The sequence below is a fragment of the Corvus moneduloides genome, chromosome 10 (genome assembly GCF_009650955.1).
Source record: "Corvus moneduloides isolate bCorMon1 chromosome 10, bCorMon1.pri, whole genome shotgun sequence".
NCBI lineage: Eukaryota > Metazoa > Chordata > Aves > Passeriformes > Corvidae > Corvus > Corvus moneduloides.
Genome location: NC_045485.1, coordinates 19,793,537 through 19,809,534, shown reverse-complemented (window position 1 = coordinate 19,809,534; position 15,998 = coordinate 19,793,537). Strand labels below are relative to the sequence as shown.

At 43.8% G+C, this 15,998-nt stretch overlaps 1 protein-coding gene across 10 annotated transcripts in view; it reads right to left on the bottom strand.

Moving 5' to 3' along the window:
- Positions 1-24: 24 nt before the first annotated feature.
- The window catches only part of MCF2L2 (MCF.2 cell line derived transforming sequence-like 2), a 159,956-nt gene continuing 143,982 nt past the window's right edge, over positions 25-15,998 (bottom strand). For 6 of the 10 annotated variants that reach the window (XM_032120169.1, XM_032120170.1, XM_032120167.1 and 3 more), the window contains 7 exons: positions 14,151-14,240; positions 11,415-11,486; positions 9,696-9,782; positions 7,473-7,591; positions 6,812-6,924; positions 5,709-5,812; positions 488-4,567 (listed from right to left, as the gene is read on the bottom strand). In XM_032120169.1, coding sequence (XP_031976060.1) covers positions 4,467-4,567; positions 5,709-5,812; positions 6,812-6,924; positions 7,473-7,591; positions 9,696-9,782; positions 11,415-11,486; positions 14,151-14,240 — 686 coding nt within the window. In that variant the 3' untranslated portion in view covers positions 488-4,466. Of the gene's footprint in view, positions 4,651-5,708; positions 5,813-6,811; positions 6,925-7,472; positions 7,592-9,695; positions 9,783-11,414; positions 11,487-14,150; positions 14,241-15,998 lie in introns of all 10 variants that reach the window. The other 4 variants (XM_032120171.1, XM_032120174.1, XM_032120176.1 and 1 more) reach the window with 4 other exon arrangements.

The following is a 15,998-nucleotide window of genomic DNA, read 5'->3' as shown; positions in this document are numbered from 1 at the left end:
TTAAAGTTATATTGGACAAATGTGTAGATTTTTTCAGCTCTGATGATGTGCCTTTACTGATATTCATTTATCTCGAATAGAAAAAAATCTCATTTTACTTGTTGCTTCATATAGAGACATCAACCACAGGGTTTTGTACTAGTTATAATTTTTATAAATTTCAAACAAAGTGTGGTTCTACACAGGTCAGAATGGCCTAATTACAGGAAGTTCTTTTGCACACTTTTTTTCTTGTAATAAATTCGTACATTCTGTCTTGACTGGAAAAAAGGACAGGTAATTCTGTGCTCTTTCCCTGTCTGATTATCTCTCATCAGTCACAATATACAAATACATCATTATCAACACCATGGAAATCATGTAAGAAAAACAAACTGTACCAATTCTCAAGTGGGGGGAGGAAATCTTAGCAGCTCTTTCAGTCCAGCTGCAAGAAGAAATACACATTTTGGATCTTTTTTCTTATATATTTCTAATTATACATATATCTGAATCTTTGAGTATTTTTGGAAAGGAATTACATGGCCTTTCTCATACCCAATCCTGTTTGAAATATCAAGACTCTAAGAAAATCATAGATAATAAAATGGCTTCTTATCACACACGACCAGAACATAAGACACACACAGAGCTTTGCTGTCGCTGGCGAGAAAAGCCAGATGTGGTTTGGCTGCAGCTGTTTGTGTTCAAGATAACGACCATTGGTCTGATTCTCCACCTGGTGGGGTGAGAGGTGAGAAGAGAGGATCAGGCCTGATTCTATTTTAGCCTGGTTTACTAAAAGCAAGACTTGTGTCCTGTGCAACTGCCTGTCCCTGTTTGCCATTGGTGCCAGGAAGGAAGGACTCTGCAGCCCACCCACACCTGAGTGAGCAGTTTTGAGGATGTGAAGTTTCTGAAGTTTCACAGAAGAGCAGCAGAGCAGAGGGAGGAGAGCCCAGGCAAACCCTCAGCCTGGAGGGCAGGTGTGACCAGCCCAGGCCCAGGGAGCACAGCCAGGCACTGGGCCAGCAGCAAGGGCTGCTACGGCATGGATTTACCTGGGACCTGGTGTCTTCTACAGCCAAAATATAGTCACAACCATTACTTTTAAATTACTTTTAAATGGTTACTATATCATCTCCAAACAACACTGAAATTAAATCCTTATTTGAAAACTGTGAATTTTAGGTCCATCTACCTGAAAAGGATGGTGTCAAAGACCTACAGACAGAATAAGCATACCCCAACATACACATTAGTCTTGCTGGACATTACCAAATCATCTTCTAGACTGTACATGGAGACTCATTCCCTTAATTATCACCTTGCTCGACAGAAATCACTAATTAAAACACTATCCTGCATACTATTTAAAAAACTCAAAAAGTCATCAAACTCCATTTTGTCTTGTCAGCAAAGCCAGAAGGTTACTCCTTTGTGGCTGCTCTAGGACCTGTCAGCAGCCTGGTCAGTCCCTGAACTCATTCTTTCCCAAAGCCAGCCCTGCAGTGGCCCTGTCTCACTGACTCTTGTGCCAGAGGGCCCTGTCACTGCCCAGGAGACCCTGCCAGGGCTGCCCTGTGCCCTGGGTTGGGAACATGGAGGCAGAAACAGGCACCTGGCACTGCAGGAAGGTTAAAGACACAGATGATGGCTGGGAGCTCCCTGCTCAGGCTCAGTGTGCCCCAGGAGCTGTGGCACAATCAGCTCCCAAAGACCTGAGTGCTGTGCCCCTGCTGCACAGCCACGGGACAGAGGGACCTGTCATCCTCAGGACATTCATGGAGCGGGACACACTCAAACTTTGGTCCAGCAGGATAAAACATGAGATTTTGGGGGTGGGGGAGAAGAAAAAGTTTTCAAAAGCAAAGCAGGGAGGAGAATGCTATACTCCAGCCCCTACCTTTGCAGCTGCCATGACAAGATGGTCTGGAGCTGGGAGAGGACCCTTTTCCTCAGTAGCCCCATTCCCTGCTCCAGCTCTAGACTGCTCCTCAGGATGCCACCACTGGCACTCTTGAGGGCACAGTGGGGCATATGGGGTTGAATGCTTTGCTTTTCCCGGAGGGTTCCCAATTTTTACATACGTGGTAAAATTTAGCATTTAGTGGCAAATTCAATAGCTCCCATTTTACAGGAAGGTGTCGAGGCACCAGGGGATGTGGGACCAGCACACTGTCACCCTGCTCATGCAGAGGTAGGAAATGGACTGACAGTACCTGATTCCTCATCTTCCATTCAGAGACTTCCCACTGCCATTTCACAATCAGAATGAGATTCCTCAAAAATAAAACTCCAAAGTGCAGGTTTTTGTCTTTCCATCCATTGGCAATGTCACAAATCTTCATTTTGGCAGTTTCATATACCCAAGGTAACCCTTCCCCATCTCTCTCTCCCACACACAAAAGCTTACTAATTAATGTGCAATCAAAGCTCCCTAGCCCTTCCCTCTCCTATGCTTAGGGCAAGGGTAGACAGCAGCACTGTTACTGTGCAAAAATCACTAGAAGTAATAGAGAAACCAGAATGAACTCATTTTAGGGAGAGGATAGAGTAATTGCACTATAAGAAAATGTCACAAAGGATATTTCCTTAGGGGACTGAAAGGAATCAGTTCTTCCTGCAAGATGCTGATAACCACAGTAGACCAAGAGGATTCATGTTCCTGAGAGCCTACATGTCATTTTTGAGGTAAATGACCAACACAAACAGGCAAGCTTCTACCTCTGTAGGACACAAGTAGCTTCCAGAAAGGTACAGAACTCTCAGGTCCTCTAGTCATGAACAGAAAATGTCAAAAATCACAGAGTTTAGATATGGAGGGTTAGAAGAGCCATGGGAATCAATCACCACAGTGCAACTTATAATCAAGCAATAAATCCTCACAGGCAAAAAAATCTGACTAAGCCTTTACCTACTCCAAGGCTTTTTCTCCAACAGGACTATCTACCTGCTTCACAGCTATTCTGACACACACTAAGGTACTTGCAATGCCAGCCTCCACTGAGACACAAAGGAAAACATTCGAGTTCCTGCAAAGGTGAGAGCAGAATGATACACACACCTACTGCTTTGCTCAGAGGCTCAACTAGTAAAGAGTGGGTTTTGGTTATGCTTCATGTCCATTTTTAGTGCTTTTAGTGCCCTTTGTTATTTACATAAAGCACCACTAGTCTGAGGGTTAAACAAAACACCACTAAGAGTGAAAGCCATTCACTCACTCTTGAGCTTCTTTTGGGATCGTTTTTACCAGGCTGACTTTTGCCTGTTTGCAACCCTTAGTCAATATTTATCTTTACTAAAGTACTAGCAGCTTTTGTGGGACCTAAGACCCAATTACCATCAAAATGCCTTCATGCCTTAACAGCTGCTCTAAATGAGCTAATGGCTTCTATAGAAATCCTAACATCTGTAATCACTTTATATTATACATTACATCCTTATGTGGCAGAGACTTGGTACAGTCCTTTCATCAAATGTCCTGAAAAGAAGTATTTAACAACAACACTTTATCCACTCATTGGAGCATCTAATGCTCACTGCCTATTTGCAATGCTTAAGTATATTCCAAATGGGGGGTGAAATGTATCTACTCATAGCCCAGCACACAAGGAAAGCATGCAGTCTACTCAAACATGTGACAGTAAATGGCATTCAATTGAATTCTCGGCACCAAATGCAAAGGGTTGTGATCCAGCAACCAGAGACTGTAGAGGGGGCAGAGGAACGACTTAGATTGTAAAAAGAGTTCAAAGTGTTCTTTGTCACAGTAGCTGTTACACGTCTTTACTTCCCTGCTAAGCCCTGCACCTCGCAGGCAGGAGCTGCCACCCGCACCGATCCGAGGTTGGAATGCTGTGTGCAGCAGGCCCTGCCCGTGCCACCGCAGAGGAGTCACGTCACTGCTGCACGGAGCCTCTCTGATGGTCCCAGTCAGAAGTTTCCTTTCCACAGCCACCCTCAAGTGGGGTGTTTTTGGTGTTGACCGACAGCAAAAAGGGCACATTTGTGATGATGTATCAGCTGGAATTAAGGAGCACAGGGAAGGCACAGCCAGAGGCAAGCAAATGGAAAAACCTCCAGGTGACCCTAGGGTGGAGCAAGGACTTGTAACCACCGCGTGCCCCTCTGCAGTGATGTGGTGCTCAAGCAAAGTTGCCAGAAGGTGCGTGCATAGAAACTCTTCAGCTCTGCTGTCGACCTAATTTAGGTCACATCTTCTGATACAGTTTGATAATCAATGCAAGAAGCATTTTTCTCCTCTAATACTGAAGGTAGGTTTGATGTTTTCTGGATGTGTAATGCTCCTTTCAAGTTTGTTTTTCCCAGCTTGCCAGGTGGATAGAACAGTTCTCATCTGTTCATGTTGATAAAATTTTAGTGAATTATGAACCTCAGAGCTTGTGAGAAAGGCAACTTTGATCCAGTGTCCACCCAAGATAAAGACAGGTGGACAGGGTCCTGAGGAAGGCTGGTCCTGCTGTTCAGCTGCCAGCCCTCTGTTCTGCTGGGAAGCTTTTGGCCACCTCACTTTCCTTCGTGTCTGAATCTACTGAGGCTGTGCTGCAGGAATCGTTGTACGTGTCTGAAAAGGAGGACATGGGCATGGTCACTACAATATTTCTACAGAATTTTCCATCTACAGTCTTGAGGTTCTTTGTTAAAAGCCTGAAATAAAATAAAACATAAAATCACAATTCTACTGCTCTGCTAATTCCTTCATGAAAGGCAAGGGAGTGTAACTTCTGGTGTGTAACTATAATGTGTGCCTGGCTTTGGTTTTCTTTTGAAGCACTGGACATGCCAATGGAATGAAAGTCATAGTTGGCCTGGTAAGGAGAGGACTGACAGGCTGTGGAGGTGAAGGAGCAGCAACTGAACTCCCTTTACACCACAGCAAAGAATCCTGAGGCTCAAAAAGGATTTCCTCCACTTTAACCAGCTGACCAAAAATAAAAATTCAAAAGAGATCAGTAACTCAGAATAAAGTGCTGGTAGCTCTCCATCACAGATCCCCAGGGAATGGCTGTGCAAGATTTTGCTTTCTTCTGCTACCAGAAGAAAAGCAGGACACACTTTGGCAAATTATATTTAAGGCTGGACAGATATTAGTCTAAAATTTTAAACCTTTAATCTGCAGAGTTGCTCAGGTTCAGCTTTTCCAGTGCAACCTGTTTGGGTGTTAGGTCAAGGCTGAGAACAGATGACTTTTAGTGCTGATTTGGCTGAAATCTTGCCAGAGCAAGCCCTTCCTCCAGCTTTTGGAGCCAGCTGTGAAATACGATGAAGGCAGTAATGGTTCATGAAATTTTAATGTTTTCAAACCTAGGCCAGAACCACAGCCCTGATGCTGGTCTACATCCAAACTCCATCCATGCCAGGATCAAAGCTGTCCTGCAGACACACCCTGTGTACGAGACACTTGGGCTAGCTGTACAGCAGCCAGCCTGAGTACTGGTAGCCATAGAAATTGGATGGGAGATTCAAGTTCTGCTCTGAAAGGGGAAAACGATAAACCAGGCCAAGGAAAGCCGCTGTGCCTGACTAGCTCTGACACCCAGGCACCAAATTTCGGGTTAGCTCAGCCATGTCACCAGACACTGCAGCACAGACATACACTCAGGTGAGCACTTTAATACAGAAAGTGTACTTTTTATCACTGTTTTTACTGTCACATCCTTTTTCAGTATGGAGAAAAAAAACCAGTAACACATTTTCTCTATTACCTGCATTGCCGCTCTTAATTATGTTGTTACTGTCCCCCTCTGCTGGCTGCAATATACTGGAGGGAACCCAGTCACTTTTCTCAGAGACCAGTTTCTTCACTAACCTGAAACTCAGAGAACAGTCAGTGAATTTTCCTACATTGCCTTTCTCTTGGTTGTTTCTTAGAGGTGCATGCTGGGCTATTATTTCCTAAACTAAGGAAGAAGGCAGAGGACCCAGGGCAGTCCTACAGGTATCTGGTGTAACTTCCTTCAGTGTCAGATGGTGATCCAGCATCCCAGAGCAAGCTCACTTGCAAGCAGGCTATGTGACAAGGAAGTAGAGCCTTGTCCTGTGGTTGGGACACTGCCTTTGGGCTTGGTAGTTCTGGGTTCATGGTTGGACTCGATGTTGGAGATCTTTTCCAACATAAAAGAGACTACAATTCTAAATTCAGAGCTGAAGAAAAGGAATATTTTGTATTATCCATCCCTCTTGCTGTAAATACCACCCCAGGGTGGATGAGTTTAGTTCCCTTCCCAACTACTTCACCCTGTGGAACTCACTCCCTTCTTAGCTGTGTGTCAGCTCTGAATGAAGGGTCTGACTGCACTTCAAGGAGATCAGATCTTCTCCCTCCAAACTGCCTGTGCAGGGAGAATTCAGGTATCCAGGCAGGTCTGTTCCTAACACTCACTTGGCAGGAAGAGAAAATGAATACACCCAAACATGCATGAGCTCAGGGAGCCAGACTCACTGCTCTTTGTAAATCACATCTTATATTTAAACTTTTGGGGCTCTCAGTGGAAGGCATGGGGATTTTATTGATGTATCCTACAGGATGATGCTGCCTCTGACAGATTTCCTTCTGGTGTCAAAAGCCCAAATATTCCCATCCATTTCCTTTACACAAACTTCTGTCCCCATAAACCTCATGTCACAAGCATTTGGGTGAATTAACCAAAGCTGCTTTGTGTGTTCATGCCTCCCACTGCCTCTTTCATGTTGTGATCAATGGGGTGAGTGGATTTGTATTGATTTTGAAGAGACTTTGACATTAGTCTGAATATTTTCCATCTTTTCCAGGATGTTCTGCCTGTCCAATTCTCTCTGCCATACTCACCATTGACCATTCTCTCCTTCCTGCACAAACTGCACTAAATCTCCATCCTCGAGAGTAAGAGAATCTGGGAAACAGCTGTCAAAACTGCCTTCTACCCGAAAGAGATTGCTCCCCTAAAATGAACAAAACAAGGCACCAGAAATACAATCACTATGGATGAAAGAACACTGTGCAAGAGAGTTTAGTTAAATACTGAATTAGGCATTTCAAGCTGGCAGAGATTTCATCTGTAGGCATTGTGTTTTATTATGCCCAGGTTAAATACTATTCAAAATTAGGATAGACCTGTGCTGTACATTTAGACTTTAGGCTTAACACACCAGCCATTATTCTGACATAAAAATTGGGTTTGTAACACCAGGTGAAGTTATCTGGAAATTCCGAAATTACTTTTTTAAAGACTCAGAGTCTTCCCTCACTTTTGTAGCAGGCAAAGTGACAGCTTACAAGTATGGGTGACTTTTTATGATCCTTATCCTGACAGCAAAATAGTCTTGGAATAATCTTCCAACACCCCAGATCAAATTTCCATCTCCTGTATTCCCACACATCCATGAATTTAAGGCTGGTATGAGCCCAAACCTTGCAGGTTACATTATGATCCCTATAGAGGAGGAGGTTGTGCTGGGAAAGGGCAGTGTAATTTTAAAAAAGCAATTACATTGTTAGGGTTGGTCTCTTCCTCTAAGTCAGAAGAGTTGGAGAGTTCATCCATGCTGGAAGGGATGGCTTCAAAATCTTCAAATGTGTCCAGAGAAGGCATTTGTCTGCTGGGCCAACCTTTTCAAAAGAGATAAAGCAGAAAGAGTTAAGCTATCAGTCATTAGCCTCTGAGAATCAGTCTTTGTAAAATAAACATCACAGGTTCACTTCCTACTCTTCCACGTACCAAATTGCTTGTATGTTTTTTTAGATTATTCCATTGTTTTGCCATAAAAATTATGTCACAGCCTTTATTCTGTCTCTAAAAACCTGTACCAGTCACTGTCACTTGTGTGAGAGCAGCCTGTGTGGCTGCAGTGTTCATATCCATGGATACCTCCAGTGCTCAGCATTGCTCAATCCCTGCAGCTCAGGAGGTACAAAAAACAAGGATCAGCAATATTCCTGCAGAGCAAATGATAACTTGTGCTGACATGACTTTCAGAAGGCCATGATCATTCAGTTTCCAGCTTACCTCCACATGTTTATTGCAAGTCCAAAGCCATGGAATTTTGGTTGACTTCTTATCTCCATCTCACCCCAAGGTGATATTACCACCTGAGCAACTTACAAGACTATACCCTGGAGCAGGCTGGAAGTGCAGGGAAGGGACAAAGTAAACAGCAAGGCACAAAGACAACTGGGAGGGTGAGGAGATATCTCAGTCATATTTGTGCTGTTACCTGTCTTACTGCATGATTTTTACCAGAACCACCCCAACCCAGTGGAACGGACTCAGTGAGGGATTTCCAGCCCAAGCTCAACAGCCAGTCTCTCTTCACCTAAAAAGGCACATCCATAGGTTGTGTCCTGAGGGAAAATGAGGCTGAGCCTCATAAGACCTGTCTGCCTGAGGCTCCCATGGTGCAAAAGTAGCTCAGGCTCTTTCATGCAGATGGCAATAATCATCTGCACTTTCCTGTGCTTGATGCCTGTCCCTTCTCTGGTGGGGATGGGGTGACTACAGTCCAGCTCAGAGAAAACAGACCTTGCATCTGCCAAATGACTCTGAAGGTCATTTGACATCTGACAGGTACAAACTGAATGGAGTCAGTCAATTTACCATGTGCATTCCTAATTAATGTACCTGTGGGCATTAGCTGATTCCCAGGGACTTGGGCTGAGCAGATGCTGAACCAAGTTCTTTACATTCTGTGGGCCATAGCTCTCGACAAGGCAAAGCTCTGACCACAAGGCATGGAGACATGCTCACACAGTGGGATTATGCACATCCCAGCACTCTCAACCCACACCAAAACCTGGCCTAAGACAATACAAAACCCAAGCCAGGCAGTTCAGGCAGTAAACAGAAAAGCGACCTGATCTGGGAGAAATAGGTTTATTAATTGGTTTATTTAATCCCTCCCCATGCACATCCTCCCTGCTATAGGCACTGGTTGGTGCAACACATCATCATGCAGCTCTGCAGCCCTTTCTCCCCCCTCCTGCTACCCAGGGACTGTGTCTGCTCCAACAACTGCAACCCAGTTCCAAAGGACACAGGGACCTGCTTCCAGGAGAGCTGCCCCCAGCTACCGCCCCACAGGTAGGGTTTGTCTGTGCTTTTAAAGGTGTAAACCAGCCTCTGAAGTGACACTATCCTGGATCAGTTTATTCACACCAGCAATACTAGCAAAGGTCTAAACATACAAGAATATGCTGATTGTAATTAACTTCAAACTGCTACTGCAATTTTAGTTCAAATCCACAGGCTGGGCTACAAACACCAAGAGAAAAAGATAACCCTCTACCCCATTAGACAAAGCTTCCACAGTCTTTTGCCACTGTCATTTGTAGAAAGCATCCAAGGCAGAAACCTCACCAGCAAGAATTCCTTACAAATACATGCATCAGCCTCCCTCTTCCATACAAATCTCTATTCTAATTTCAGAGACTAAGAAACAGCTTGTTTCTCATGCTTAATTCAAGCTAAAAAATAAGACAGATCAAATTCTGAGCTCTCTGATATCAGTTAAAAGAATTATTTTCAGCCTGACCTCAGAAAATCAGAATCTGGGGCATTGTTTCTATGCTAGTGATCCAAGCTTGTTCTTTCATTGTTTTGATGGGGAATAAAATTCACCAAAAGAGAAAAATCTCTTTATAATAAAGAGAGTAGATATTATCATAAATTTAGTTTGCACTCTCAAACTGAGTTTACAAATGCTTTAATTTTGTTTACCTGTCTGTGAAGCAGATCTAGGTACGGATCTTGTGGTGGAACCAGCATTGCATTTAGTCTGGGCCAATATGGTGTTCTCAAAAGCATCTGTGACAGGAAGTACAATTTGTGTCTTCAAGGTGAAATAGTGACCAGACAACCAGTACAAAGTGAATTCCTGCATCACCTCTGCAACTGACAGTCTCTTAAACAAAGAGGTGGACTGGGGTCCAACAGTTATAAAAGAGGAGACACATGACCAGCACAAATGAGTGAAAGGACAGCAGCATTCCACAGAAAAACTGTAAGTCTGAGAAGGACAGAGAACAGCGAAATGAATCAAACAGAAGTATCGATGTTAATTAAGGAAGACAATTGCTGAGTGAACAATGCAGTGTTCTATTTCATTACAGCTTCCTTACCCATTTTTAACGTATTTTTCTTGCAGCATTTCAAATTACTTTGTAGGTGATAATCTATGGTTTTGATCCCAATACATACAGCAGCAAAAGGGGACCAGGGATGCCAGAAATTAATGATTTCATTCTTGATGAATGCAACACAATTTGGGGGGGGGATCCCTTGTGTTACTATCTCAGTCAGAGCCTGGGCAATAGCAGCAATATCAGGATGATAATGTTCATTGTTTCCTGCTTAAAGAAACTCAGTCTGGTGAGGGATGTTGTGCAGCAGGACCTTGTTTTTAACCAGTGAGGAGCAAGCTCTATGCTGCAGATAGTTCTTGCACCTAGAAATCCCCCCTGCCTCTGCAGCCACAGAGGATGCTGAGATGAGGGCATCTGTCAGTGAGGAAATCAAGGCATAAACCCCACACTTTGGGAAACTCCGGTGCTGGGTGCCAGGATAGTTCTAAACATAGTCCCAGGGATAACTGGCAAAAGGAAGTGCTGTCTCTGAATTGTTTCTTCCAATCTCCCTGTTCCAGTCTCTTCTTCTGCTGGGAGTGCATGGGAGGTATCTTGGATATTCCATCACTGACCTGTTCACTGGCTCTTCCTACCAAGTTTTGTGCAGAACATCACAATGCTATGAAAGGATTTGTCAGACTACATCTCTCTCCTGCCTGTCCTGCAGCAGAAGTACCTGGCTCCGTGTGTCCCCCTAAGGCAAATGGTCAGGGAAAGCTGGCAATGGAAGCTGGTGATCTTCCAGTGGCTGAGGAACAGCATCCAAATTTAACTCTTTGGTATTGTTTGTTAAACAGTAATTGATAAATCTGCTGCAACAAATTGGCGGAAATTCTGCTTGTCTGAAATGAAACACTGCACCTTAAATGGCCATTAATGCACAGTCTAGCCTCCCCTGTAGTCTTCATGTGCATGGCTCCTGCTTCTCTCATTAGGAGTAGATACTAACAAGGGAAGAGGGATGCAAGTGGCCTGACTGCAGGTGAAGGTGAAAAGTAGCCCTTTGGCTCCCTGCTGCTGCTCCCTATGGAAGGAGGCAGAAGCCAGGCAGAAAATCCAGATCCAGGTGACAGTCTAGAGCTTTACTTCCCAAAACAGGCAGAGAACTGGGGGTTTAATTTAGGCCCATGCCTAGGTGAATATGAGTGCGGGGGACAGGCAAGGGAGTAACAAGCTGTCTTTATCCCAGTTATGCAGAAAAACTGACCCCAACCCCCTAATGGACTCCAGTGTCATCCACCAGCTGCGATGAGATGTGAATTCAGTGAATAATGTCAAACGAGGTTTTCATGCAGGATGGAAATACTCCTACCTTCAAACCCCAGGGGAGTTGGGTCACTCTTTATTTCATGTCTCTTGACTTTTACTGCAGGAACAAGGGGACCTGTGTGAAGTTTACAGAGTCACAAGGCTGTAAATATTGTTAAAGGAGAAACTTGCTTTCCTATCACCTGAAAACACTAACTACCTAACACTTTTAATTTCCCCCAGAAGAATGACCAACCCCTAGGTTCTAGGTGGTGAAGATACACACTTCTGTGAAGTAGATAGGAAACAGACCCCTTTTAGAAAAAGGCATTGAGACATCACAGCAAAAGAATGTGCTTCCCTTCAGGTCTCACAGATGTTCCCTCTCACTCTTGCCCAGGAGATGGCACTAAGGCAGCCAGACGCGCAGTCCCAGCCTTCACCCGTGAGGCTGGCAGGGCAGAGCCCACAAAGCCAACACTTATGACCCACAGAAGCAGGGGACACCAGCCACAGGTCCATGTACAGCGCCTCTCCTGTGTCCCGACTCCACATGGCAGGGAGCTGAACTGTCAGCAGTGAGGATCAGACACAGCAGCAGCTGCAGCCTCATAAGTGATGACCCCAACACCCTGGCTAGACCTGCATCTGGGCTGATGCTGAGACAGGACTCAGGCTTCAGTTCTTTTATCATCTGAAATATTTTCTTAAAGCAGATGCTGTAAATAAAACAATTAAAAAGCACCAAATCTATTTTCTAGTTTTGAAAATCATTGCAGAAGTAGCTTTCTCAGTATCCCAAGAGATTGCCAACAGTCTTTTGGCAGACAGTATTCTAGGATAGGACTTTTTGATATGAAACTGTAACAAAGTTGGACTATCATTGCAGCTCACGCATGCTCTCTTTGATAAACTACACTAAAGACCAACCCTTGGTTGCCCATTTTCTTTGTATATGTATGCTTCATTGTGTTCCCCAGCTTTGAAAATAATTATTAGGAAATAACTCAGTCTTCCCATAATTTAGCAACTGATCATGTATTTCTGAGTTGTTGCTGAGGGCAAAAAGCTGTAATAACTTCTTCTCCTGTGCTGTTCCCATCAGTTCCATGTGGTCATGTTCTAGTGCTGTGGTCTAAAGGCGGTGTCAAAGAAACATTCGTAGGTAGTGGGACTACCACATCCTTCCTGTGCCCATCACCCCCACTGTGCCCTCATTTCCTGACAGCCTCATGGCAGCCAAGGATGTGGTTCATATCCTTCACAGCTGTTGAGAAGGCAAAAGATACTGAGCAACTTTCTTACTGACAAGTACAGAGCAAAGATTTTTATACAAATTAATTCTGCCATTTTTCCTTCTATTTTGGCTTGTGAATTGCCCTGAAAATCTTAACCTTGCAAATCAGTTCCTCCACTCCATTCCAGGAACTGCCAAAAGGCAGTATATTCAGAATTCCATGTAAGACCGTATGTTCTGTTGTCAAAATTATCCCTGACATGTAGGCTTATGTGCCCACAATGCTACTGATTTTCAACACAATCAACTTGCCTAAATACAGGGGTTGCTTTTAGGTCTAGACACTAGTACAGTAACTTATATTTTGTAAAAGTGCCTTTTCTAAAACTAAATAAAGCTCAAAAACAAAACTTTCATAAGCTCCCACACAAACTGCATGGAGTTCAGTGCATTCAGCACCCAGCTCCCTTACACATATGAAAATTTCCTTGCAAACGTAGTTTCTAATCGTGACATTGATATTGCTAAATATGATTAAAACTGGCATCTATAGCTCCTCCATTTTTTGCTTGATTTCAGGCTTTCTTGTTATCTGCTGTCTGCTATGCAACAAGGAGATTCTCTCCTCCTTGAAAGCAAAAATCTTAAAGAGCTTTAAGAAAACAGAGAAATAACTTCAATTGTGTGGGAAACACAAAAGGTGGAAAGGCTCTTAGGTGTGAGAAAAAAGCAGGTTTCAGAAAGAAAGCAAAAAGAATTAAGGAATTACCTCCAGCTGCAAAAACTTGAAGGTAGAAGAGGATACAATTATATAGCAAGCAAGGACATTAAAACAGTGGTTAGAGTTTCTAGGTTTGGCTGAGATAAGTTTTGAAGCTGCAAAAAATATGCTTAGAAAGATAGATAAGTTTAAGCTTAATAGTGGAATATTGTGTATTATTATATGAGGCATAACAAGCAAGTATTGTGTACAACAGATGTACGTGGGCTGTTGTGGGCTGGTTAAAACAGTTGTCTGTAACTTTTAGAAGCACACTATTGGCTGAGAAGCTTTTAAGGATGCTCTGTAACTGGGAGGTCTCTGGATGTCTGCAACAGCGTGAGCCTTGTACCGCCTCTGTCTCAACTCTGTATGTGAGACTGATAACAGAATAAAACAATAAAAGGCTCCTGGAGCATCTGTCCAGGCTCCCCACCCCATTTGTCGACGAAAACGCCGACAAATTGAACAGCAGTTAATCCAAACCAGGGAGAAGTTGGAAACCTAACCCCACGCCAGCCAAACATCAATCCAATTTCCATGGACACCAGCAACACTTTTTGAAGCTTATAATGGAGAAACTGGGAAGAGTCACTCTGTGTGCTGGCAGCACGCCTCAGTACACATTCCAAATGTCCTGGCCTACCTCCCTGCAGGTGTTACACTGGTGCTGATTCTTCTTCTACTGGAACCTCCTGCCTTTGTCAAATTGAGCCTGAGATACTCTGTGAGCAGCATTTAGCAGAGGATGTGTCAGTCAGCAGGCAGGGAGAGGGGGAGCTAAGCAAGCAGCATGACAGTACCTTTGGTCACAGCAGAAGCATTGACTGTGGTGCTGATGGAGGAGGCTAGGGAAAAGCGACGGGTAACTTCTCTGTCCTTAGACTCTGGATCTGGGAGAACAGACAGATGCAATGCGGGCAGGGTTAGAGGTTAATAAGCACTGAGGGTAAAAGGTGTTCAAAGCAAAGCAGCAGCTGGAAAAGGGTAAAGAAAAGAGAGGTCGCTCCTCTAAAACAGACAGGAAAAATACCCTCAACAAAGTGAAAAGCACAGAAAGTGTTATTATGAACGTATTTTCAAAGCAATTCCAATTGCACCAATTTTAATACTTCAGAAAAGAGACTTATGCCAATTATTATTTTAGCAACCAACTAGTGTCCAAGTACAGCTACAAAACACAGAGAAATGAGCATGATGGCTGGAATGGGGTGTGTCTACAGATGAGGTTTGGATCATTTTAGACACTGAACTGCTTGCTCAGTGATGACTGACCTGAAATACACTGAAAAACAAGCATTAATTGAGTTCACATTTGTCATTTCTAAAATTTAACTGTGTGAATGCCAGAAAACACTCTCTGAGCTTCCATCCTTACCAGTGCAAACCAGCTTGGAGAAAGTGAAGGCTACACAGTGGCTTTTTGTTTACTTATTTAGCATCCTGCCTTTTCTCTAAGTGTGCTCAGGAGTCAAGACACAGCTTCCCCACATTTCACTATGAGATGTGTTGAAGTTGTGCCAACCCCAAGGAATATGAACTTGGCTCTGCAAACCAGGATGGCTAATGCTGACCCAAGGGTGGGGAGATGCAAAGTGCTTTGAGTGTGGACTTTGATACATTTTGGTGCCAGCTCTGGGATGGCTGCCCTGGGAATCTCTGCACTGATGGAGTTTCTTATCCAGACATCAGCATTATTTAGGCTAAAACACCAAAGTGATTATATACAACATTTTCCAGCCCATCATATCCAGCCTAGGCAGACAGTTCAGCATTTCTCTGAGCATCCATGCACCACTGCCAGTTGATATCCATCAATCTTGTTTTCACCCTAGTTAGTCTGGGTATTATATTGTTTAGACCTTCCCTTTTATGTGCTCTGGACAGGAACAGACATAGCGGGCCTGAACCAAAGTACTCTCAGCTCAACACGCCATCCTTTGCCATGGCCAGTAATGAAAACCTTTTAGACAAAGTGTTAAGGAGCATGATAAGCTGATTGCAGACACTTCCCTGCTCCCTTCTTCCGGCTTCCAATCTGCCTCAGCAGTGCTGAGGGGCTTTGCCTCCAGGAATGAGCATGCTCTGCTGGCCACCCAGCCTGTCTGCCAAGGGTTCCCTCCAGGCCAGGAGCAGGTCAGCAGCAGATCAGCCCCACAAAGTGAAATGGGACATTGTGTAAGGGGTCTTCCACAGGAATCTCAAGTAACCAGACCCAGCAAGGCTTTGAGCTCAGAGTGCCTACTGGTGACAGGGTATGAACTCTTCTGAGCTGTGCTTCATTGCCTGGAACACTGAATACAAGGCAAGACATTTCACATGACAAGAAAAACTCAGATAAAAAAATAAAACAGGCCCAAACCAAAATTGTAGATCCAAACTCGCAGAAATTACAGCATTATTTCTGAAATCTCTGTTTTGTGATTGATTTCCTTGAGTCACAAGATCTAAAACCCACTGATTTTTATATTCAGACATTGAACTTGTTTGTCCATCTTGAATCTCACTACTACATGCAGCCTTAATCTTGCAGCCAGAATCTTACGGCAGTACTGACTCTTAGTGCCTTCTTATCTACTTTATCACACTATAATTTAATGCTTCTGTATTTCTGCTTTTATGCTTTCATCTTGGTTCTTCCTCTTTTGATG